We start from the raw sequence: 24,156 nt of genomic DNA, 5'->3' as shown, positions 1-24,156 counted from the left end.
ACACACACACACAAGGCCGGTTATGCAGAAACACAGATTTAATGTAAGGCTTGGCTGTCTGTTAGAGGCGGGGGAGAGAGGAAAAAGCTGGTCTGGACTGGGAGGAAGCTGGAAATGAAGAGGAGAGCAGCGGAAGGGGGGGAGGAAGCCAGCAGGAACGGAGAACGGGCAGGAAAGGTACCGTATGGTAGGATTTCATCACGGAGAACGTTCTCCTCTTTGGACAAACAGCGCTACTGTACCGTAAATGACCAACAGGAGCCCCGGCGACATCAGACCTCTCTACAGCAAAGCCCCCTCCTCTCATCCACCACCCACTGCACATGACTTTTATGGTTTCAGGCTCAATAGCAGTTATTATTAAACCATGTTTACTGGAATCTTCTACTTTAATCGTCTACAAGCGTTATTGTCACGATGTGATAATTCATAAACTGGTATTGATCATATTCTTCAGCGCAGTAGGTTGTCTGACTTTGCAGAGTTGTTTCATTAAAACCATGAAAAAGCACAATTCGGCTTAGTCCACTCGTTGTATTATATGCCGTCATATCTATTATATCACCACTGGATGCTCAGTTTGTCGGCCATCCAGCTTCTCGCTTGGAGGTCTCTGCTCGGGCGATTCATAAAGACCTCGAGCGTGTAAGCACGAAACACCCTTCACGAACACATTGTGTGCTGTGAAAAGGGGGATACGATTCTTGTCCGGCCACATTAAAGCGCTCTCCAAACCCCCTGATTCTGTTTGTGCTGTCATCTCTGCTGGAGACCAGGTAGGAGCCCCCTTAACTGTGGCTTCTCACCCGCCGCTTAATCTTACCCACAATCACATTCAGTGACAGGCGCACAAAGCCGTCCGGCGAGACCGACAAGGCCCCGCTATTATGTAACCACTGACAGCTGGGCTTTCAAGGGAGGGGTGACCCCCCCCCCCCCCCCCCCCCCCATCTGTGTGGCAGCACTCTGTGTCAACCCAGACGTGACAATCAGGAAAGGGCCCGAGTAGAGAAAGGTTAATATCAGGCGCATGCGGTTCTAGAGCGATGGACTCTGAATGCAAACACTGACAACATTTGCTCAAGATGTTTCGTCAAATGTCATCATAGCAAGTGCACGGGCCCAAGGAAACAATAACAAGAAGCCATCGATATTCCTGACGTGCCAGTTCAATGTAAGGGCGACGGCGATCTTAGGATTCTGTGATGAAGTTTGCGGATGAGAGGATTTCATCTCTCTAAGTGCATCCAGGATTCATTTCAACCATCTGCATCTCATCCCCGAGCCTCGAAAAACGTGGGAACGAGAACACATGCGTGGTTTTGAAGTCTCCTTGCTCCAAAGGGGGGTCATTTCAAACCGGTGTTTTTCCTAATCTGTCACTTTTTGAAACCCGTTGCAAATGTTTGATCACGCCGCGCGTCGTCTCCCTTTAGGCCGACATCTCCGTCGGGGTCTTTGATGCTCCGAACGCACGGCGGAGCCAAAAGACCCACAATAGCGAGGGGATAATCGACAGACGGTGTGTTGATTTTGCCTCCCTTTCCAAATAACTCCCTGTTGTTCCAGGGAATCATGGCTGTCACTGGTGGCAGTCCAGGGCAGACAGACTGGAGAGATTGGATAAGATGAGGGCCGCCGTCTAGATACAGGAGATCTAAACATGTCTGTGGTCACGCAGACCTGGCCTTCAGACTGTCTGTGGTTTTGTAACATGTCTACATGACCGGCTTGGCCGTGCACGTGAATGTCAGTAACATCTGCTAATCAGAGGAGTTTATCTCCAAAAAAATCAATCAAAAAAAAAAAATCAAAATGCATCAATTAAATGAATAAATACACATTTGGTTATGGTTATAAGTAGTGACTTTTGCTTTGAGGGTCTCCTTGATACAGCAGGGTTTCAGTTCATGTCCGCTCCATGTGTAGCTGTTGTGTAGCGCTGTCAGTTGAGCTCCAGATTGTCAAGTCTAGATAGAGGTCATAGTACATAAACCAGTCCCTGAAACACCGTCTGCACACAGTGCAGCAAAACTAACACATTTTTTAAAAATGCACATGTTTTTACCTTTGCATTTTGTTGTAAGATGGTTGTAACACAGCTTGCAGGACTGTTATATTAAAGTCTTTTCATTTTTACTCTTTAAAAGTGTTTTTCTTTGCTTTAGATTAAGATCAAACTCCAGTCCGGGCTTTCCACGGAGCCGGGCCCTCAATTTACTGTGTGTGCTTTCAGCACCGAAGCACTCACTGGCAACCTTACGGATTCCTCCGCGGTTCACTTGCGTGTGCGTGTATATGAGTCTTGTTTTATAGCGCAAAACGATTGCGTTTTTACCCGATACGTCACGTGAAACAAAATGCAATAGCTCCTTGCGATCACCTCTTCACGACACAACTAATGTGATCCCTTTCCGCGTCCTCGAGCTTTATTTAGGGAACTTGTTGCACTATTTTGTCCCATCTGTCCTGGCTTTCTAACGCATACAATACATTCCTGTGTCGCTCCGCGGTGTGACAAGGCCCTTGCCTGCCTGCTGTTCCTGTAAACTCCCGCCTTGACTCAATGAGCGAGAGAGGCAGAGAGACGCCGAGAGAGCAGCGAGAGAGCGAGAGCTAGTGGAAAAGCCCTATAAAGCAGATAGGCCCACAGCAGCACCCACGTTACAGTTCACGTTCCATTACGGAGCGCGCGTCAAGTTTGCTGGACATAAAGAACGCGCTAATCACGTAATAACAAAATAACTGGCAACTCTCGCCGTGGAGAAATAACCATTTACGCAACACAACCGTCTGAATAATAAGTTGCCCAGTCACAGCATGAAGCGGTAACAGACAGTAGAGAAGCTCCTGCGTGTTAGGGAAGGCATCACTGCGATCGCTTCTATTAACATGGAGCCTTAGGATGATATGAACCTGATAAGACATAATGTAAAAGTGGAAATTGATTTTAAATCCCAAGTTTACAAATAGAAATGGTTGTGTCCTTCAACTGACATTTAATCCTAAACCGCAGCTATCGGGTGTTGATGTCATCATATTTAGTAAGTAAACAATGATCTCATGTATGTGACAGCTTTGTCTCAAATGACTGCTTTTAACATCAGCAAAACATCCCGTAACGTGGATGTTATGGCCATTTCTGCTCCTGTGTGGACTGACTGTGTTACAGCAGTACTTTGGGACCTTCCCTCCTCATCAGCGTTGCATCTTCACCACTAATTCATGTCCCACCGGGTTCTGAGGGGCGAGAAGCGGCAGCGAGGCGTCCAATGCTACCAAAACCAGATCACGTTGCCCCTAAGTGACGTTTTATGGTGTTTGATTGGGTTCGGTCGCCGATCGCCAGGCAACAGAACTACGGCGGACAGCCATCTGTCCCGTGGCCCGGTGAGGCCGGATGCTTCCCGATCCTGGAATTCAGGTGCCGTTAGAGTTTTTCTGTGTCAGATTGGAATAATTATATATATATTTGTGTTTCGGACCCATGGGACCATCAGCTTAGGCTGCTTCAGGTGAGTGGGCCTCACCCAGCCTGCCCTTGACCCGCGGCCTCCGCGACCCCCTCCGCGACCCCCTCCGCGCTCTCTCCCCCCAGCGTCGCGCCTGTTAGACCTGCCCGGATTGTGTCGCCCTCTGATCCACGTGGCGTCACAATGCCCATTGAGGCGCCGGGGTCAGGGGCTCAGCGCGGGCCTTCGTGTGCGGAGCCGGGGCTCGTATCCCATTCTCCGCCCCGGCTCAGAGACACACTTCTCGGCTCCCGCTGAATCAGCTTCATAAAGGGGGCGCAACAACAATAGGAGCGGGAGCCGATCATCTGGCTGCTGTTGTTTCCCTTCCCACACAGTTGTGGTGGTGTCGGCGGTGGGGAGGGCGGATGCGTCCCGCTTTTTTTTTTTTTTTTCTCTCCCTCCAATGATATTAAACCAACGCTGAGGGAACAGAGCTGACACTGACAGATCTAGTAATACTGCCACGGTGTCAGACACACTTCTAGGCTATCTCTCGGTCACAGCTGGTAAAAGCGCCCGATAACCTGCGCGCCGCGCTTTCGTCTCGGGGGCTGCCCGGCGCTCACGCGGGTTCGAAGGCGCAGCAGCAGCAGCAGCCGCCTGCGTGACACCTTTGATTCACCTGCGAAATTAATAACATCGACACAGCCGCTGTCTTGGTGTCAGGCGTGGAAGCTGATGGAGAGCTGTCGAGGGGGAATAATCACCAGAGACGCGTTTGATTTCCTCCTTCGCTTTCATTCTCCATAATAAGATGTTTTTGAAGGAGATGATAATTGGCAATGAGGGTCAGGAGGAAAGGGGCGAGATGCTATTTTCAGAGCTGATTGTTTGCAATAATTTGTTTTTTTTTTTTTTGTCTTTAGGCTATTCTTGATTTGGAAAGTGCTTTGACAGCAAAGCGAGCGCGTGCGTGCGAATCTGAGGAGCGATGATAGTCTACGAGGAGCGAACAGAACAAACAGCTCCCTCTTTCATGCCAGTAATTAAAGCAGCAGTGGGTGGAAGAGTGTGGGAAATGAGCGGCGGGTGAGAGGCCTGGTTCAGGTCTGACACCTAGTGGCCAGACGAGAGCAGTGCAGGCAAAAGACGTGGACCCTTCTTTGTTTTATGGCGTTTGCTGGACTTATAGTGAGAGCGGCACCAGGTGAGATTGTTATATAAGATCCCCGTCACCTCAGCGCTCACTCCTCACCCGTATGTGAAAGCTGGCAGGATCTCCCCGATCTCGCACGCTACGAATGGCAAAATATAATTGAATAGGCCGCGCCGCACTTGGCAGCTGAAGTGGAGGATAGATTCTGATCCCTGTAATAAGTAGGGCTCAATAAGCGCCGCAGGAAGCCCCCAGCCCGACTCCAGCAGGAGAATGGCTGGGTCAGATTAAGGTTGAGGAGTTTAATTATGAACAAGGAAATGAAGTTCTCTGAATCTCTTGCTCGTGGGATAATTTTAGCCGAGAGACGGCAGCGGGTGACCGGGGCCCGTCTCTCTCTCTCTCTCTCTCTCTCTCTCTCTCTCTCTCTCTCTCTCTCTCCCCGTCTTTCCCTGGGTCTGAAGCTTCCTCTGCCACTTCACAATCAGAGGCCTCCTGAGGGAGGAGGGGGGGGGGGGGCACAGAAGTAGGAGACAGGGATGAAGTGCCACTTAGGATATTGCTTCAAGGACTGCTCCCCTTGTTAAACTCATTGCTGTGGGCATAAATACAGCCGGGCGTCAGATGATTTATTGACACGCGCTCCCTCTCCTCCTTCTTCCTGCCTAACAAGCCTGTGGACAAATGAATTGTCGAACCGAAGGAATTTCGCCTTGATTTACACTCAGTTCCCAGTGCCTGTGGGAAAGTAGGGGGGAGAGGCTGTGTGTGAGTCTGTGCGCGTCTAGGTGAGAATAACTTCAAGTAGAAATAACAAGAGTGATTGAATGGAGATATTTTGTTACACGGACCAAAACTACAAAGCGTCTGTGTTCCCCTTTTATATAAAGGAAAACTGCAGTGGATCTGCTTCATATGGAAAAGTCCCAACTCCAACGCCAGTTTTGTAGAGTTTTTTATGACACACCTTTACTGGTGGTGGATACATGCTCTACATCAGGTGCATCATGGGAAACATAGGATGCAGGACGTTTGAACTGAAATTTGCAGCAGCAAGCTAAAAAGCGGATGGAAACTTGTGAGGGTTGACTTATAAAGAATATTTATATTTCCTAATGTCACTACATTTGTGAATAAGCTCAATTTATTGTTTCATAACTTAGTAAAGTCATGGCTTACAGCCCAATTTACAGAACTAATAAATGCTGTATGAATATGAACAAACACTTCAGGTATTAGTTAGTATCATAATACAGTAAATGAGAAAAGTCTAAACTTGCAAAAATAACCCAAAATTGCTCAACTAGTTAGAAGATTGGACCTAGTTTCAAATATGGTAATATCAGAGATCATAGATGTTTATAACATGATGCAATCTGGGGCTTATTTCTTCATGCATTTTTAAAATCAGCTTAATAACATTTGACTCAGAGACAAACTTGGAGGAAAATGTAACTCTGGGCATGAAAGGTTTTTCCCCTACTGTCTGAAAAGATTAATACTAATAACACATCCGTCAATGGCAGCTTTAATACTGGAGACAGCGTGAGCTGTTGGAAGCGGCTTCATCAATAATTAAAGTGATTTATAGCAGTAAATTCTAAAACCAGTATGCTCCGAACCTGCAGAAAGTTGTATGGATTGCGGTCAGAGAGGAAATTCCCCCCTCTAATCGTATTTACGTTGTAATTGGTACCCTTGCACTTGAGAAAATTCCCCGGCGAGAAACAAAGTGGCGTCTGTATGAGACGAGACTAATCTCGGGCAAATATTGAGCTGCTGAACTTAAACACAACCTTCAGCGCTTCGGCCCCGCAGCTGGCGGCCGCCGGCGCCGCCTGAACAAGCAGACGAGCCCACGAGGAGGCGATTGGCCGCTGCCTGACGCGCTTCACCCCTTCAAGATAATAATTGTACATCTTCGAGGCTGTCAGCGTTATGCGCCCACGTGCAATTTCTTTGTCTCCCCTACTCCTGCCTCCCTCCCTCCCCCGTCCCTCCCTCCTCAGCTTGTCTCCGTCACACTGTCAGAACCGGGCCGCGGATCAGGAGGGTGGCACGTCAGGATTGATTCACTCTGACAATGAGCTACTCACACTAATTTACTCATTTATGCTAATATGATTGACAGTCCATTTCGGCACCCTCCCCTCCCCTGCTACTGATAGGGCCGGTTGAGGCAGCCAGTAATCACTGACAGGCCCATTAAAGGAAGATTGCATGCAATTATCTCGCTAATTCAGAGGGTTCTTTTAATTTGGCAGCATAAAATTGTTCATCTTGGAAGCGTAATCGGCCTCATTCCCATTCGAGGCCAGCACTAAAAATAAATAAGAACTGGGTATGTTTCCCTTGTCAGCGGCTAATGACGAGAGAGATGCAGAGGCAGCAAATGGAAAAGGTGGGAATGCTCATCTGACAGACTTCAGGAGCACATTAACTGCAGGAAATTAATATTATTTTCACTGTCGCGTCAGTTACTTTGCTCCGAAGTCGCATAGATAATAGGTTCAATTCACTGCATTGTACATCCACCATCATAGATCCATTTGTAAGGAGCAAATGAGCCCCACTTACTATTAAGATAAAATGATTTAATCACATGGAAACTGGGACGCGGCGAAGAAAAGAGTCTGATAAAAGTATGATGACATGTGACAGTCACACTGTAAAGCCACGGGAGTCGCTCTGTTGCTATAACGACCTGCTTGTGTCGGGTTTGCCGCAGTGAGCGGTAGTGAGGCCCAGCGCTGTTCTGGTGCTGCACGGTCTGAAAGAGGACCACTTAGTTCGGCCGAGGGTTCTTTAATGGTCTGAAAAGAACAGCCCTAAAATGGATGGTTAAGTACCACAGGTGTACTTTAAGTATATCATATAAATTATAAGATTATAAGATTTAAAACCTTATTATTATTGTTTTATTAGTCAGCCCATCGTCCATGTGATACCACAGCATATTTTAATGGAAACAGCTGCTCCAACAAGACCTGTTGAGCTGTTGTTGAAGAAGCTGAAGTCTTGTCTCCAGCAAAAATGGCCAAATACTCTAAATGCACAAATTGCGCTCAGTTCCCAAATGCATTTGAAATAGTTGAAAATAAGACTTAATTTGTTAATATTTTCAAATTTAAAGAGTCGGCGAGTGAGGATTATGACAATTTTATTGCATCCATGCAATGTATTATTTCCAATAGAAACAGAGGTGTCTACTTAATTTTGGCCTCAGATCACGTGATATGAAAAATATGGGTGAAATTGATCATGTCAGCATTAGCAAAGAATGCAAAATCAAAATGAACAAAATATTTGGGAAAGAAATGGGCCAAAGTGTGCATGGAAATGTCAATAAATGGCATTCAGAAAGCCCCTTCCCTGCAGCGCAGTCGCAATAATAGAGCATAAAAATGTCCTCAGCCTGTGTGGGTGTAGAGGTGTGTGTGTGTGTGTGAAGACCTCATCAGTACATTCAATTTGCACATGTAGATAACATATGACGTGCACGTCTCGCCTCTGTCCCAAAGCATTTCTCAACCCCCGGCTTGGAGGATTGTACAGCAGGGGTTCACCTCATTCCACGTTCCCACAGACCCCCCCCCCCCCCCCCCCCCCCCCCCCCCTCCTCCTCCTCCACGGCCGTTCTCAGGATTTCCAGATAAAGCAGTGATTGGTCATCCCCCCCCCCCTACACACACACACATAAGCGCGAGGGCACCTGAACCGACCCCTCCCATTCAGCCGCCCGTCATCTGGCCGGGAGAAGCGCCGGAGTGGATGGGAAAAAGGCTGCGCGGAGTGGACTCTCCGTGAATGCGAGAGCGACCCCTTTGGCATCGAGCGCTCGGAAATGGCTTTTCAGTCCGACGAGCCAATTGGGCTGCGATGCGCGGCGCGTCCGCACCCTCGCCCCCCCCCCCCCCCCCCCCCCACACTGCGCGCGATTCAATTACCTTCCCATGCAAATTGGCCGAGGCAGCCCCGGTAACCCATAAGGCATCTCGTTGGAAATCTCAGCAATTAGCCGAGCTAATGCGTGTGTTTGTCACGGGGTTCGGGCGGAGTGAGAGACACTGGCAAAAACAGTGTCCAACTCTGAGAGGGTCCAAACTCACTGTTCAAGTCCATAAAGCCTGATGAGACGCGTTCGTGTCTCTCTCTCCCTCTGGAGTTAAAAAAAAATCTTCAAAGCAGCGAGGAATATTTAGCCGCTGCCTTCTTCTGACACCAGAATTCAAATTACATTCAGAGCAGGCGGATGCATCCGTTTTCGCGTGATAGCACTAAGGAAGAACGATTATACAACAATCCGACGTGTTTGCTGTCCTCGTGAATCTATTGTTCTGTGGGCGTTCGCGTTTTCAGCCAAGATTTTATTGTTTATCTAAGCCCTCATGAATAAAACATCATGTAGTCATTTTTTACCGCACGCTGTTGCATTATATCAATCATTCACAAAGCCTGTGCTCGTAATTTGATTCCCCGGCATAATATTCACGGCAACAAAAGCAGGCCCAGATAAGTGAAACCGTGGAGACGCGTGGATTTTTTTTTTGTTGCCCCTCTATATGATTTCTGCTTTATTCATCATCAATCTTGTGCTGGAGAAAAAGACACGTTGCAGTTTGTGTGAGGTTTATGTTCAGAGTAGACTAAATTATCGCACCGTGATGCTGAGTGAACCGTAGCGCCACGCAAGGTGCGGTGCTATCCGCGGTGACCACCAGAGGGCGACCGCGCGTCATTTCTTCATCTATAGAAAACGTGCAGCCCACTGTCTGCACACGTCTGTATCTGAGCTCTGAAGCTTCCCCTCATTTGTACAGATGTGTCCCTCCCCGTGCGCCCTTGTAATAAACACCAGGGGGTCATTTGCCCAGAGATCAACGCCAGGATCAATGAAAATGTCAGCAAACGTCGAAAGAGTGCCGAGCAGCTGTGTCTCTCAGAAGCAACAGGAGAGCTAAAAGAGACACTGCACGCGTTTGTAAGATGAGAAAAGAAAATGCAACAACATTATTGTGCCGCTACATATTCAAATACTTGTCTTAATGCAAATGGTTGCCACATTTCTGCAGAGACAATCCGCTTGCTTAAAAACACACAGTTAAATGCAACCCAGCAAACAACACAGATAATTACCTTTATTAACTAATATTTAAGGCTAATTAATCCCTAAATTAGTTGGGAAATAATTGTCATCGCATGCAATTTAAATGTTGCTAAACCTCTCTGTCTGCACTAACTCAGACCTGACTGGCCATGCAACCACGGAACATTATGACAATATTTTCATCCTCTTCCATCTACTTCAGATATGCTGCATCAGCAAAACCATGGACCTGGGACGAGTTCTGAAAGACAACTGCATGTCAGCCTCGAAGGTTCTGGCATTAATATGTTAATATGTTAACACTCTTACTACTAAAATATATCCTGCTGGAATGAATAATAAATGAGCAACATGCAGCATCCACTGTACCAGCAGTTACAGCATCCACTGTATAGGAGGATATACTCTGAGGGTGCGTGTGTGTGTGTGTGTGCGTGTGTGTGCGTGTGTGCGTGTGTGCGTGTGTGTGTGTGTGTGTGTGTGTGCAGCCCGGTTGACAGCCATTCCTAGCTGAAAATTGCACGGCAATACATCATCCTGGGAACCTGCTACCTTTACTGTCACCTGGGATAAAAAAGCCTCCAAAGCAAATAAACAGGAGGCCTGCTGTGGCGATGGGAGCAGCGGCTGTGCCTGCGCTCCACTCCCAGCCTAGCTGGCTCCCCCTGCAACAAAAGAGCAGACGGTGATTCTGACCTGGCTCCTTTGTCGGGGTCCACATGGGGCCATGATTAAAACAGTTCAGCTCACCGGGGGGGTTGGGGGGGGGGGGGGGTGTAGCAGCCCTCCCCTCATCCCTGACAGCACCACTACCTGGAGGTATCCACGTCAATGTAAAGCGCTGGCACGCGTGCGTTTAGAGGTTCTAAACCCTCTGCGCGGCATCCGACCCACACGGGGCCTTCACAGGCAGCCGGCTCGGTGACCTCCGCCGCGAAGGCGTCGGTGGGGTTCAGGCGTCCCACCGAGCACGCGCGTGAAACGACGTGTTTGACTCTGGCTGTTTGCACGTACCTACGCATCCACACTTCACCTGATGGGATTAGTGGCACGCGGGGACCATTCTCTCCGCATACGTCCATTCTATCGGGGCTGAATTTACTTGTTGTCACCCTGGAAGTTCAAAGTGAGGCAGAACCAGACCTGTGATGAGCCACACCGCGAACGTGTGAGAATGTGGATGCTCTTTGGTGTTGATTCCAGCCTCTTTCAACATGTTTTTTTTTTTCGCTTGGTGTGTGTATTCAACTCCAAACGGGAATCGCGGATTTTCTTTTGAAATAAAAGATTTTTTTTCTTATTACGGTTGATGTATTCACCTCATTTTGTTGTTGCATTTTTTTCTCAGCTGAGTTTCAGCCAATATTGAGTAATTAGAAATGATAAAACAAAGTAGACAAAGTACACTGACAAGTTAGAAACAAACTTGTAGGTTTGTTAATGTATTGTTGTTTGTCAAGGTAGCAATTTTCACCAGCACAGAATGTTTGAGCCTTTTGTCACTAAATATAAATATAGAATAAAGGCAGAATAAATTGCAGGTCTTATATAGAAGCACAGGAGTGATTAGTATGTTCCGGCACGATGACAGCAGCGAAGTCAAACAGCTATAAATCCTAGAGAGAACACAACAATTCCTACACACGACACACAAACAAGCAAGCAAACAAAATGAAGACAAATATGAATAAGAAAAATAATTAGATTGACTTAAATTAGTATGAATTATTTCAACACATTTCTGTACCCGGAAGGAGACGCATATCATTTCAGCTGAGATCAGGTCAAAGGTGACAGTGACTGCTTGTTTTTATCCTAATCAGTTGAACATGCTCAGTAAGCGTAACATAAACGCGTGCGCGTTTCAAACGGAGGACGCTTGCGTTCACCTCCGGAGAGGCAGATTGATAGAGAGGGAACGAGAGAGAAGGAATAAAGGGGGCTAGAAAGAAGAAGAGACACTCCGAGATGAAGGGGCAGCTGAAGAAAAGGGGCAATTACTGGGCCTTTCTTATGGAAATGGTAATGAAGTGGGACATGGGGCTGGGGACAATAGAGAGCCACAGGCAGGTTGCGCGTCACTGTGTAAACTGCTTCCTGTTAGGGAGCCATTTAGCCCTCACTTTTACTGACTAACAAGCCATCTCCAGGCCAACTACAAAGAGGCTTCTCCATCAAAGCTGGAGGCTGCTGCTGTCTGCGGGGTCCAGATAGGCTGTTCCCAGGCCGGCGGACATCTAACGGCGCGGCGCGGGCCTTTTAGTGTCTCTCTAAGAGCGTGAGCCAGCGTTTTCTCCTCGCAGGAATAACACGCCACGTCCTCCTTTTTGCCTTTCTGCCTGCGATGGACGCAGAGACGCCCGTGCGAGGGTCCCAGCGGGCCCCCGCGCTGCTTAATGTGCAAACGCTGGGCGCCATCAAAGACGCGGCTGCTCAGCGACGGAGCTGGTGCGACCGTGGAGGCGGCGCCGTTCACTGACTACTGATGGTGCAATGCTAAAGATAACAGCGCCTTTATTCTGAAAGCACCACCCTCACATTCGTCCATATCGTAGCTGATGGCTGTTAAGGAATTTAATAGGAAAATAGTATAAATGATGAATATTGAATATTATATTATATTATATTATATTATATTATATTATATTATATTATATTATATTATATTATATTACATTACATTACATTACATTACATTACATTACATTACATTATATTATATTATATTATATTATATTATATTATATTATTATTAGGACAAATAAGACATAACACAAGGAATTGTAGAGTACATCTCACGTCAGTTGTGCTCAGTGGACCGACATCACCCCCTGATCGCCTCCTGACGACTGAGTGAATGTGTCATAATAACATGAGCTTGTCTGTGTCACTTGAGTTTCAGTGAAAGAATCAAAATAAACTTTTATGTGATGATCCTGTTAGTCCGACTGCAGCGTGAACAACAGCCCAGAGGAATAAGTAAGAAGCTTTCAGATGCACAAACATGCAAGTGTATAAAGGTCAGACTGTCATTGTTGTTGTTGTTGTTGTTGAAGTCTTTAGACATAATAAACCATAAATGAGCTTTGGGAAAGCAGCTCTGTGCTGAAGTCAATGTCGACTCCACCACCAGAACTGAGCAGGACAGAAGAGGGCACTGCTCTCAGGAGGATGCAGCAGAGCTGGGAGGGCTGGGTGCTGGGGGTGAGGGGGGGGGGTCCGTCTATTGTCTTTTAATGAGAGCCTTTGATGTTGCCCCACTGTTTGCTGTTTGTACACCTGGGTCGCTGCGCCTGCATTCAGATTGGCTGGCGGCCGGCGGAGGGGGAGTGGGAGGGGAGGAGGTGGGCGCTCGGCGTATTCCAGGTAACACTTTCCAGTCAGCTGCTGCTGCTGCCTGGCGTGGGAAGGCAGTAAAAGCAGCCCGGCCCCCTTTGTTTACCTCAACCCCCCCTTCTCTTTCAGTTTACAGTGCAGTGACCCCCCCCCCCCCTCCCCCCCCCTCCCCTTTTTTTCCTTTCCTCTGCCCTCCAGACTCTGTAGACAGACGCTGAGTGTCTCTATGTGGCCCCCGTAGAGGTACAGCTGCCTGCTGGGTCTGTCAGACAACGCTGCATCCTTCCAGTAGGAATCGATACGACTGATGTGGGATAAAGCGGGCTACAGGAGCATTGGCTTCAGCATCTATCAGCTTCCATCATTTAGGAGTTAATTATAAAAAGTAGATGATAACATGTCATTCTAAGACTCTGGAGTCTTGAGGCCCCTGACGCACATCAGGTGCCCCCTCGACTCTATTTAACCCTCTGGGCTGTCAGCCACTTTCTCCTAAGCTCCATCTCCTGGAATAATAGTGTCTTGATTTTTTTATATTGTCTCCAGTTCCCACATAAAAACATCCATGCACAACCTAATAGCACACTAACAGTCTTAAATTGGTGTTTCATATGCCCGGACGATAAATTTTAAGTAATTTTACTCATACAGTTGATGCTTTAAGTTTAAACCCTTAAACTGCTCCTGAAGCGTAAATGTAACATGAAAACATACCCACACATACATATTATACGAAACGTTAGTCGAAGTCCTCCTGTGACTGCAGGACTGAAGGTGACCATGCTGATAGCTCATTGCTGATGCATCTGGAGGTGACACCGCGTTGTGTGAAGATCTCATTTTAATTGTGCATTTATAGAGAGAGGAAGTGGCGACAGAGGAAGAGGGTGATGAGCTCTGAAGTCACACGTCCTCCGACTCTGAGTAAATAGCGTTCGTGGCTGCGGCTCCCATCAGCCCTTTAACACTTACTGTTTGCCGGTGGAAACTGGCCTTTCTCCTTTTGATCTCCCCACTGGTCATTTAACCCTCCCACTAAAACGCAGCCAGGTCAAAGTGAAGCAGAGAGGTTATAAAAGTCTTCCCTGACGGGCAGTGGGAGCCTGGCTACGCACGTCCAGCCTGAAGTCACGGCTGATTCCTGTTAATATTTGCTGATGTCCTCTTAGCGTCATGAGGATTTGGGTTGGAGTGCGCTCTCACTGGTATTATATGCGGGTGTGTGGGTGCATGTGCACACAGCTGGAAGCTGCAGCGAGGAGCTTTAACTGTTTTCTCACACACTGGTGTCTGCTGACCTCAGCTGCTCATATTTACATCAGGCAACAGAAAAAAGTGGCAAAGACGGGCTGGAAGGAAAGAAAACGGGTGTGAAATAAAATGAGGTGGAAAAAGAATTTGACGGCTGAGAATCTGCAAGTTTAGAGCATCTCATCATATTAAAAACCTAAACTAAGATCATAATATAACAATATTAAATTACAAAAATCCACACTGAATCCACCCAAGCACAATCATATATCTTATAAGAAGTTATTGAATGTAAATGACTGAAGATCAGATGTCTAACTGCAATTAATGGCGAATGTGCTTTTTAAATATGAATGTGCTGTCTTCATACAATCCATAAACTGGGATGCATCTTAAATGTGCATCACAACAATATATTCAATCCTAGAATTAAATCCATTTCAATTTGACTCGAAGCCTCCTGCACAACTGTTACCTAATGTATGGAGATGAGGTAAAGTGCTTTTGCAGGTTGATGCATCTTATTCAGATGTACCTTATTGTCAGCCTCCATTTTGTAAAAGGAGCCATCGTGGTGTGTCTCTGTCATTAGCATGCCAAAGATCGCAAGCTTTACACTAGGGCACCTAGATGAGTGCCGTGGGGGGTCGGGGGGGGGGGCAATTACTCTCCCCACTAATTCTTTTTATCCCTTTCAAAGGGACGGGTGATTAGAAGAGGAAAGTTTAGATTTCCTGAACTTGAAGTGGAAACGCAAAAGCGACAGACGAAGCTCAGGTCCCAATCCACATCAGGGGAGCTGTGTGTGTGTGTGTGTGTGTGTGTGTGTGTGTGTGTGTGTGTGTGTGTGTGTGTGTGTGTGTGTGTGTGTGTGTGTGTGTGTGTGTGCGTGTGTCCTGACTTTACTGGTTGCCTTTACTATGGGATGTGGGGAAGTGGTGGCAGGCTTTACCTGCTGTTCTTTCTTCAAGTAAAACAACAGATCCAATCCAATTAAAAGAGTCTTCAATAAAAATAAATAAATACCTGCTGGTCATAATTCTGAGACACAACACCCACCATGTGATCTTCTGTACTGTATTACTGCAGTAGTGCCTTACTTCCAGTTTAAGTATTTTCAAGATGAAGATTTTACACTTTTAAAAAGCAATGATGTGAGTCATGCTGAGCAGGGTTCAGTCTGTTTGTAACACTATTGTACTATATTTTAGATAAATTTGGCAAATGAATCACCGTGCCTTAAGGACAAGTATCTCAGAAATATTGGTAACAACTAGGAGGCATAATGTACAGTAATCCTGTAACTACCACGTATGGTCGCAGGGGGCGCTGTTTAGCCAACATTCATTGGACCGGCCTTTCCGAAAACAATCATGTCCTTCAAAAATATCTTAAAAAAATATGCTCAATTATTCTATTCTGTAAGATATTGTGGTTATAGAGATGTAGGAATATATGATAAATATATGTTATATTATTTATATATATATAATATGGATTTAATTGCTGATTTCTTTAATAAAAAAATACAATTTTAACAGCAACTAGAATAATTTAATACAAAAATATTGGAATATTAAGAAAACTACGAAGGTCTACAACTTCAGAACCAAATCTACATGATTTCAATAAGAAAAAAAGTAAAGAGAAACTCACAATACACTTTTCCCGTTCAATGCTTAGTGCATGTGAGCCATCACATCATATGTTGTATGATCTGTTACACATATTATCAACTACTTTCTTTAACCTTTAGCAGAAATATAATAGAAGACCTTCAGTTATTGTGACTTATGCACTTTAACCAGTAATCAACTTATGTCATCCTTAAAAAGCGGACATTCTGTGTGTGTGTTCTTCCCATGACTGACTCATCCGCCTCCCTGTGTTTACTTATTTAGGCCAGCGAAGCCCTGTGGAAAATATGCATCGTTATAACTGTCCCTTTGTGAAGCACCAGGCCTCTGTAATATTTCTCACCTAGGTGAGTGTGTGCTGATGCCAGAGCGCGGCCTGCATCACTTAACCCTCCGCTCGCTGGGCGGCGGAGCCCTGCGTCTGTGGAGAGAAGCTGTTGAAGGCTTCGAGTGGGTTTTCTAGTAAACTTATATTTCAGACGTTCACTCCACTCACTCAACATCCTGTTGCTGCTTGTGTGTGTCACTATGTCTGTCGGGGGTCAGCAGAGCCTATAAGTCTGTGGGGGGGTTATGTCCTGTATGCAGCCACTTTTTAACACTCTCTGTCTCCCATTCAGTCTTCAAAATAAAACACACACACACACACACACACACACACACACACACACACACACACACACACACACACACACACACACACACACACACACACACACACACACACACACACACAGGAGAGGAGGAAGAAGCCGCTGAATGATACGGGATGGAAAGGTGTGAGAGAACCCCTTTACATTTATGGCCTCTGTAGAACTGGAGGAAGTGGTGCAGTAAAGTAGAGTCGCGCTCCAAAGCCCTGACTCAATTCCAAGTACACACACTCAGACATATGAGGTGTCAGGAAAAGAATATATCAAACACCAATCACCAAAGAATTAAAACACTGAGGATTGGGTAAAAAAAAGATAAATGAGTAAAGTGAAATAATCTAAGGAAGAATATAGGTCACCTGTGTTTAAAATGCTGCTGGATATGAACTCAAGAATAATAGTGATGGTGGTGCTCAAAAGACTCAAACCAAACATTCTTATATATATTTAAATAAAAAGTCAACGTTTCTGTTTTCTGTGCATTTTTCAGACAGGTTCTAAGTTCTGCACTGAGCCTTTAACAGTGAATGTGACAGAGTCATTCACCTCTAAAGTGGAAATTTGGCAAATTGTTGCAATTTGGAAGTATTTTATTCAAAATGAGTCCGAGTGGAATTAGCAAAGTAACAAAGCAGCGTGATATATTTGTGTCTCACTGTATTGACATGAAATGTTGAGGTACTTGGACTGTGTTGAGCTGCTTTTGTTTCATACTATATTTAGTATTTTTTCGTTAGCGTAAAATGTCAGTGGTACGTAGACAATAAAATATAATCCACATTTGACTTCAATCTTCGTGTCTTATGTTGTATATTGTTACATATATTTTCCTCAGTGATTACAGCTTAATTACTGTCCAAAATCAATATTAAGCCAAAAAAAATCATAGACGTAACACGTTTCTAATCAAAACCGTGCTCAAGGAGTTTATGGGTTCCACCAAATGCTCTGATAAATGAACGAGGATCCTGTGAAGCGGGTTCATTTATGCCCAGACACATGTTTTATATAAACAGCAGAACTCACCTCTGCCCGGCCACCAAAATCTTTAATATCAGAGGGAGCGCAGGTCCATTATGCAAATCTAGGCATCACTTGTGGGCCGTCCACACTTTGGCACCAAAGAGGCCCAGAGTCTGTCCTAATGGCCCATACTCAGTAAACACAGGTCCTCTCCAATGTTGATTTGAGCCAACAAAAGATTAGCACTATTTGCAAATATACAGCTGAGTTCAAAGGCACGGCTCCCTTCCTTCACTTCCTCCCTTTTGTTTGCATGCACAGCTCAGTATGTGTAGCCCTTTAAATGCTACAGGCTGTGACAGATATTTAGAGATTAAGCTACAAATCCCAAACTCAGCACTGGAATCGGTTTTTTAAACGGAGGATTACTCTGTGATGCAGCATCTGGTGATGCAAACGTGGGCTTTTCCAATGGAGCGTGACTGGGGAAATTCATCCTAAAATCAAAAGTAGTTGATTGATATAAATTTTAAACGCTGTCTGACTGTCGGGTGTGTAGGCGGCGTTGGAGACGTCAGCGAGGCGAGGTGCGCGCACCCAAACCACGCCCCGCCTCCCCATGAGGTCCCTGGGGGCCCTTAAATTGATGAGGCCTCGAGGTCCAGAACCCATTACCGCTTAGGCCTCACCTCTCTTCTCCGCAGCGCTAAGCCAGCGAGGACTTTACGACACGTCGCGGATTTAGATCTTTTAGATCGCTTGGAAATATGACCTCCTCCAACCCCGACCAGCGCCTGGAGCATCTCCTCAGCGCCGTGGAAAGCGAGTTCCAGAAGGGCAGCGAGAAGGGCGACGCGTCCGAGAGGGATATTAAACTGACGCTGGAGGACGCGGAGTTGTGGAACAAATTCAAGGAGTTGACTAACGAGATGATCGTCACCAAAACTGGAAGGTGGGTTTGACGGCGGGACCTTGGAGGAGGCTGGCGTGATTTACGCGCAGGCGGCGCGCAGATGGTTTCATATGGCGACCTTTTACGCACGGGTGTCTCACTATGAGGAGGGTAAAGATAGGCTGTAAAAATATTATTTTTAAAGAGAGCAACACTTTATTTAATGTCAACCAACATCATGTCCATTGGCTGTACAACACGGCAACGATGGGGCGACTTTGAGAACATCGGCAGTCGACGCCTCTCTCTCAGACGCATTCACGTTAACCATTTCCTTCGTCTGCGTTGCAGGAGGATGTTTCCGGTGCTCAAGGCCAGCGTCAGCGGCCTGGACCCGAACGCCATGTACTCGGTGCTGCTGGACTTCGTGGCGGCCGATAACAACCGCTGGAAGTACGTGAACGGAGAGTGGGTCCCCGGCGGCAAGCCGGAGCCGCAGAGCCCCAGCTGCGTCTACATCCACCCGGACTCGCCCAACTTCGGGGCGCATTGGATGAAGGCGCCGGTCTCCTTCAGCAAAGTCAAGCTCTCCAATAAACTCAACGGGGGCGGACAGGTGAGGAGAAAGATGATGTTAATGCCTCAAGCAAGAAGCAAAGAAACTGGAATATGAATTTGTTTTTAAAATTATTTATGTCGAGATATCAACATTCACCTCACGTTATATCTTGCTCGTTGTATTCACACACTAACTCTGCGTTCTTCCACAGATCATGCTCAATTCTCTGCACAAATACGAGCCCAGGATCCACATTGTGAAAGTTGGAGGCATCCAGAAGATGATCAGCAGCCAGTCCTTCCCCGAAACCCAGTTCATCGCCGTCACTGCTTATCAGAACGAGGAGGTCAGTTGTGCCCAGTGTTTCGCCTCCACACAGTGATCGAATCCTAATCAAACGAAATGCTCACGGCCGCCTGTTTCCTCACAGATCACCGCTCTGAAGATCAAACACAATCCCTTCGCCAAGGCCTTTCTGGACGCGAAAGAACGGTGAGCTGTTAAACCTCACGGCGAGGATGACGTCACCCCCGTTAATGTAGTGACCGCGGGATCTGAGTGTTTGTGTGTGATTGCAGGAGCGACCATAAAGAAGTCCCCGATCACGCTGCGGACAGCCAGCAGTCCGGCTACTCCCAGCGTGAGTTCCTCTGCGTCCAGCACCATCCGAAATGTTCAAAGAGCGCAGATTTACATCCGCTGCAACATTTATGGGATCCCACTGACCTGATGTTTTATTCTCGCAGTCGGAGGCTGGTTCCTGCCGGGCCAGGCCCCCATCTGCCCCAGCAGCAGCCCCCCCCAGTTCACCGGCACGGCGGCCCACTCCTCCAGCTCCTACTGCGAGCGCTACTCCAGCCTGAGGAACCACCGGGCCGCCCCGTACCCCGGCCACTACCCCCACCGCGCCTCCAGCACCAGTAAGGCCGCGCTCGCCGACCCGGCAGATTAAAGGGGCAGATCGGACGTAAACGTGTGTGTTGTTCACAGATAACTACATGGAGAACGCCTCGGGAGCTCTGCCCTCCCACGACAGCTGGTCTCCGCTCCAGATCCCCAACTCCACGGGCATGGGCACGCTGTCCCACACCACCAACTCCACGTCCAACTCCAGGTGAGCCGTGATGCAACGATTACATTAAAGGTTATAATTATAACCGGTTATAATAGTTATAAATGATTTATTAATAACATTATGACTTCTGCTCCTCCCTGTCCACAGTCAGTACCCCAACCTCTGGTCAGTAACCGGCAACACCCTCACCCCAGTCGGCTCCACCTCCGGAGGTCTGACCTCCCAGTTCCTGAGGGGCTCTTCCTACACAGGCCTGACCTCCTCCCTGCCCGTCTCCACACCGTCCTCCATGTACGACCCCAGCCTGAGCGAGGTCAGCGTTGGGGACGCCCAGTTCGAGAGCTCCATCGCCAGGCTGACCGCGTCCTGGGCGCCCGTGGCCCAGAGCTACTGAGCTGCTGTTAACACTCCCAACTGAACTGCCTGGGGTGTCCGTCCCCCCCGAAGGATGGAGCAGGACTAAAAAACAAGAAGTACAGTCTCGGAGAAGCTCATGTGCCTTTTGATTCATTTCACAGACAGGTGTGAAGTTAGGTTGGAGACAAACTGAACAAAGCTGATTACCTGATAATGATCTGCCGTATGGACAGTATCCCACTGGAACAATAACAATAGACCGTGAGCTGCATGTTCACAGTTCAACCTGATTATTACATATCTATAATCCCATATTTTAGATTGATTCCCGGCTGCTCCTCAACCGAGCGGTGATTTTACTTTAGTTGTTTTTATTTTGAAAGTATATTTGTGATGAAAGGGCTCTAACATAAATATGTATATGTGTGTAAATAGAGTAAATTAACGTCCAGTGTTTCGTCTTATAAATGTGCCTTTTACTGGTGTCAATACAAATGATCTGCATCGGACCGACAGACACAAGTGCCTTCTGCAACCCGCAACCAGTTCTGTCCTCCCTGCACAAAAACATGTACATAAAACGTGTATTTGTACTTGCTTTTATTTATGTCATTTAATAATAAATTAAAAATGTTGGTTTTCTCAAGCTTTGCGGAGTTTGCTTGTTTCATTCATTAACTGATTTTGGCAGTGTTTCATAAACATGTGGGAGACATTCAGCAACTGTAGGATTTAGGTTTGAAACAAGTTGATCCACAGTGTTGCATTGAAGACCAAGAACCACTTTCAGGACAAACTAACTGAACTCAGAATAGATTATAGACCCTAATAAACTACCATCACTTGATGTTGCTACTTGTCTTCATACGTAGGTATTAAAATGATCAACTCCTTTGTTCATGAATAGTATCAAAGTGTCTGAGTGCAGTGTCATGAAGCTTTATAGTATTCTGGGATGTCACAGATCAAACTGGGGGTTTCATAAAAAGTAAAAACAGGAATGTTACGCTAAATATGACGTGCATGTAAATGTAAAGCCCACAGTCCAGCAATGTGGTCTCTCTTTAAATAACCGCATCCGCACGGCGACGCTAAGTGAACGCAGCTTTTCTGGCACCTCATTAAACTGAAGGGTCGATGGACAATCGTCCGGTTTGGGAAATCTATTGAGCCGCTTCTCGCTCGCTGGCACCCGTTTGTTACAATCTGCGCAGCGGTGCCACATGCGGCTAACACATTCAGACGTGCGTGTCAGGACACGGGGACCGAAGGTGCTGAACTGAAGAACTGATGAATTCAAAATAGACACATTTTACTAAAATGTCCACAACGGCTTCAGCAGCCGTTAATAATAATAATGTTAATATTCCAGCAGGCTCCAGCTCTCAGGCCTCAAGGAGCTGAGCTTGAATCAAAGAGATGAGGGGTCAAAGCAGCTTCTTTTTATAATTTTTTTTATTTTGAATTATAAATTACACAGATTTATTGTAAGACGTGTAATTTAATAATTTAAAGAGACATTTCTTTTACAGATGTTCAGCTGAAGTCAGTTTACATTGTCCTAATAACAACATACTGGTACTAATAATAATCACCACCACAGTAATATAGCGAAGCAAACATTTATTAATTTCTAGTGATTTCAGATGAATCCCCAGCTCGTGCACCCATGATGTCAGTGGTAAGATGGGTGCGTCAGGCCCTCAGAGGTTCGGTCCTTGAGGAGTGATGGAGTGGTCCTCACTGAGGTGCAAATGAAGCCTGGAGGGTCACAGGGCCACAGGCAAACAGTCATGAAGCAGCAATGTGACCCGCAGCTGCCGGGGGCCAAGGCAGCAGAGCCCAGTGGCCCCCTCAGGAGACTGAGCAGCCCATCGCTGTCAGCGTCGACACAACACACTTCAAAATGTTCAACGACTAATGGAGATATCATTTTTTAAGCATTAATTTTAAGCATCTGCTATTTCTCTTCATAGTACATACATATACTTTATTACTAATAAAGGGATGACAAAGTATTTTTCACGTCATTTAATCTACAGATAATATAAACTGCCGGACCATGCAGCAATGAGGAGGCCTTGTTATAAATAATTTATTTTTACTTACATAAAAAAAAATTGAAAAGCTAAATGACTTAATTCTGTTTATTAGTCAACTCAACCTGACTGTGTGTCCGTCCTCATTGTTTGTGTTTGTGTGTGTGAGGCTGTTTGCTGGTGAGCAGTTGTCCAGACGTTGTGTAGAGGATGTTTGCTCCGTCTGGAGCGGTTCTGCTGGTGGACCTCTACCCATCGTGTGTGTGTGTGTGTGTGTGTGTGTGTGTGTGTGTGTGTGTGTGTGTGTGTGTGTGTGTGTGTGTGTGTGTGTAGCCTTTCTCCTCCAATATGCCCAATATGACCCCACGGCCTGTGTTGGCCTTCACTAATTGACAGTTGGTGTTCGACTTTGCACACGGCCTCCTCTCCACCCCTGGAAGTGTGTGCTTCAAATACGCTTAACAGAGTGTGCCCAGCACCCAGGTGCGGACGGCGGCTCCTTCGACAACAGATCCAGATGTTGCGCTGCCAAACCGTGGCTCCGGGGTCTAAAAACAAAGGCGAACATCTGAATCTGACACACGAAGACGGTGCCAGGCTTGCGTCGCCTTCCTCCACTTCCAGGAAGGGGCCCGCCGAGCGCCCCTTACGCAAGACGAGGGAAGGGGCGAAGCGGCCTCCGCAAACACCGCGGTCCTGACGGCGAGTCACGTTGCGCAGGGCCTTCGTGGCTGATTTACGAGCGCCTGCTGCCAAAAAACAAGTCTGGAACAGCGTGTCGGGGCAGTGGCGGGGAGGTGTGTTTGCAGACCGCCCCCTCTCCGTCCCAGAACCCCGGCCCAGTCCCTCTGATGTCTGTGTGTCTCCTTAATGAAGAAATTCTGATACCTTGGTGAGACATTGCTCTCAGCTGAGCAGCCTCTGCCTCCTCCGTGCCCCTCAGCAGCCGCCCCACCCAGCCGCAATCCCAGCAGGCCTCTGGCATCCCCTTCCTCGTTCCTACTGGAATCAATAATGGAGTTTGTAACTCCAGAGCTCGTGTCCCCCCAGCACCGACGCCACCGAACTGTAGACACGCTTTAACTGTGTGCACAGGCCAAGACTCAACATGCGGACTAAAAATTCAAAAAGTTTCAGATTCACCCTTAGACCATAGAAGCGGCCTATTTACTGTAGTACCATCCTACTGTGCTTCAATTTTGGCTCTTTTTAAGGCAAATCGGTAAGAAGGCAAGGAGACAAAAACAAAACAAGAACAAAACTTAACCAAACTCCTGAACACACCACAGTGAAGATTTGAGTGAAAATAGTCCAGTGTATCACTTTAATTTTTGTGAACCTGTAAATCAGACTGACCCCAAATAACTAAAAGCACTGCATTTTGGACTATAGCGTAATAAGGGACACACACCTCTGTTCTGGAGGCCAGTCTTTACGGTGCTGATGAGACACACGTCCGTGCAGTGCTTTTGAACCTCATGAGCTATTTCACACACTAGAAGGACTTGCTGGCCAGCATTAGCTAATGTATGTTTCCTGCAGTCGCCACAGCGATGGTGACGGCCTCTCACCATCCTGACAGGCCTGTCCGGTTAGTTGTGGACAGTCACACAAGGAGAAAAGGCTTGTAAGCAAACTGGTCGTCAGTGAAGTTACACTTAGCAGAGGTGCACGAT

At 46.8% G+C, this 24,156-nt stretch overlaps 2 protein-coding genes across 2 annotated transcripts in view; both read left to right on the top strand.

Annotated features, from left to right (window-relative positions):
- stmn1a (stathmin 1a) overlaps nt 1–24,156 on the top strand; it is a 268,537-nt gene that overhangs the window by 29,661 nt on the left and 214,720 nt on the right. The gene's annotated exons all lie outside the window — the stretch shown is intronic.
- On the top strand, nt 18,095–21,079 carry tbxta (T-box transcription factor Ta). Its single transcript, XM_029166945.3, has 8 exons — nt 18,095–18,510; nt 18,802–19,066; nt 19,221–19,355; nt 19,440–19,501; nt 19,588–19,649; nt 19,756–19,929; nt 20,000–20,123; nt 20,232–21,079. The coding sequence occupies exons 1-8, from the start codon at nt 18,326–18,328 to the stop codon at nt 20,476–20,478; spliced, it is 1,254 nt and encodes a 417-aa protein (XP_029022778.1). The 5' UTR covers nt 18,095–18,325; the 3' UTR covers nt 20,479–21,079.

This window comes from Betta splendens, chromosome 11 (assembly GCF_900634795.4).
Source record: "Betta splendens chromosome 11, fBetSpl5.4, whole genome shotgun sequence".
Classification (NCBI taxonomy): domain Eukaryota; kingdom Metazoa; phylum Chordata; class Actinopteri; order Anabantiformes; family Osphronemidae; genus Betta; species Betta splendens.
This window is presented reverse-complemented; position numbering and strand designations above follow the sequence as displayed.

Coding starts and splice junctions, on each gene's coding strand:
- tbxta (XM_029166945.3), top strand. CDS start 18,326: ATGACCTCCTCCAACCCCGACCAGCGCCTGGAGCATCTCCTCAGCGCC. Junction 19,502..19,587: donor TTTCTGGACGCGAAAGAACG/GTGAGCTGTTAA, acceptor GTGTGATTGCAG/GAGCGACCATAAAGAAGTCC. Junction 20,124..20,231: donor AACTCCACGTCCAACTCCAG/GTGAGCCGTGAT, acceptor CCCTGTCCACAG/TCAGTACCCCAACCTCTGGT.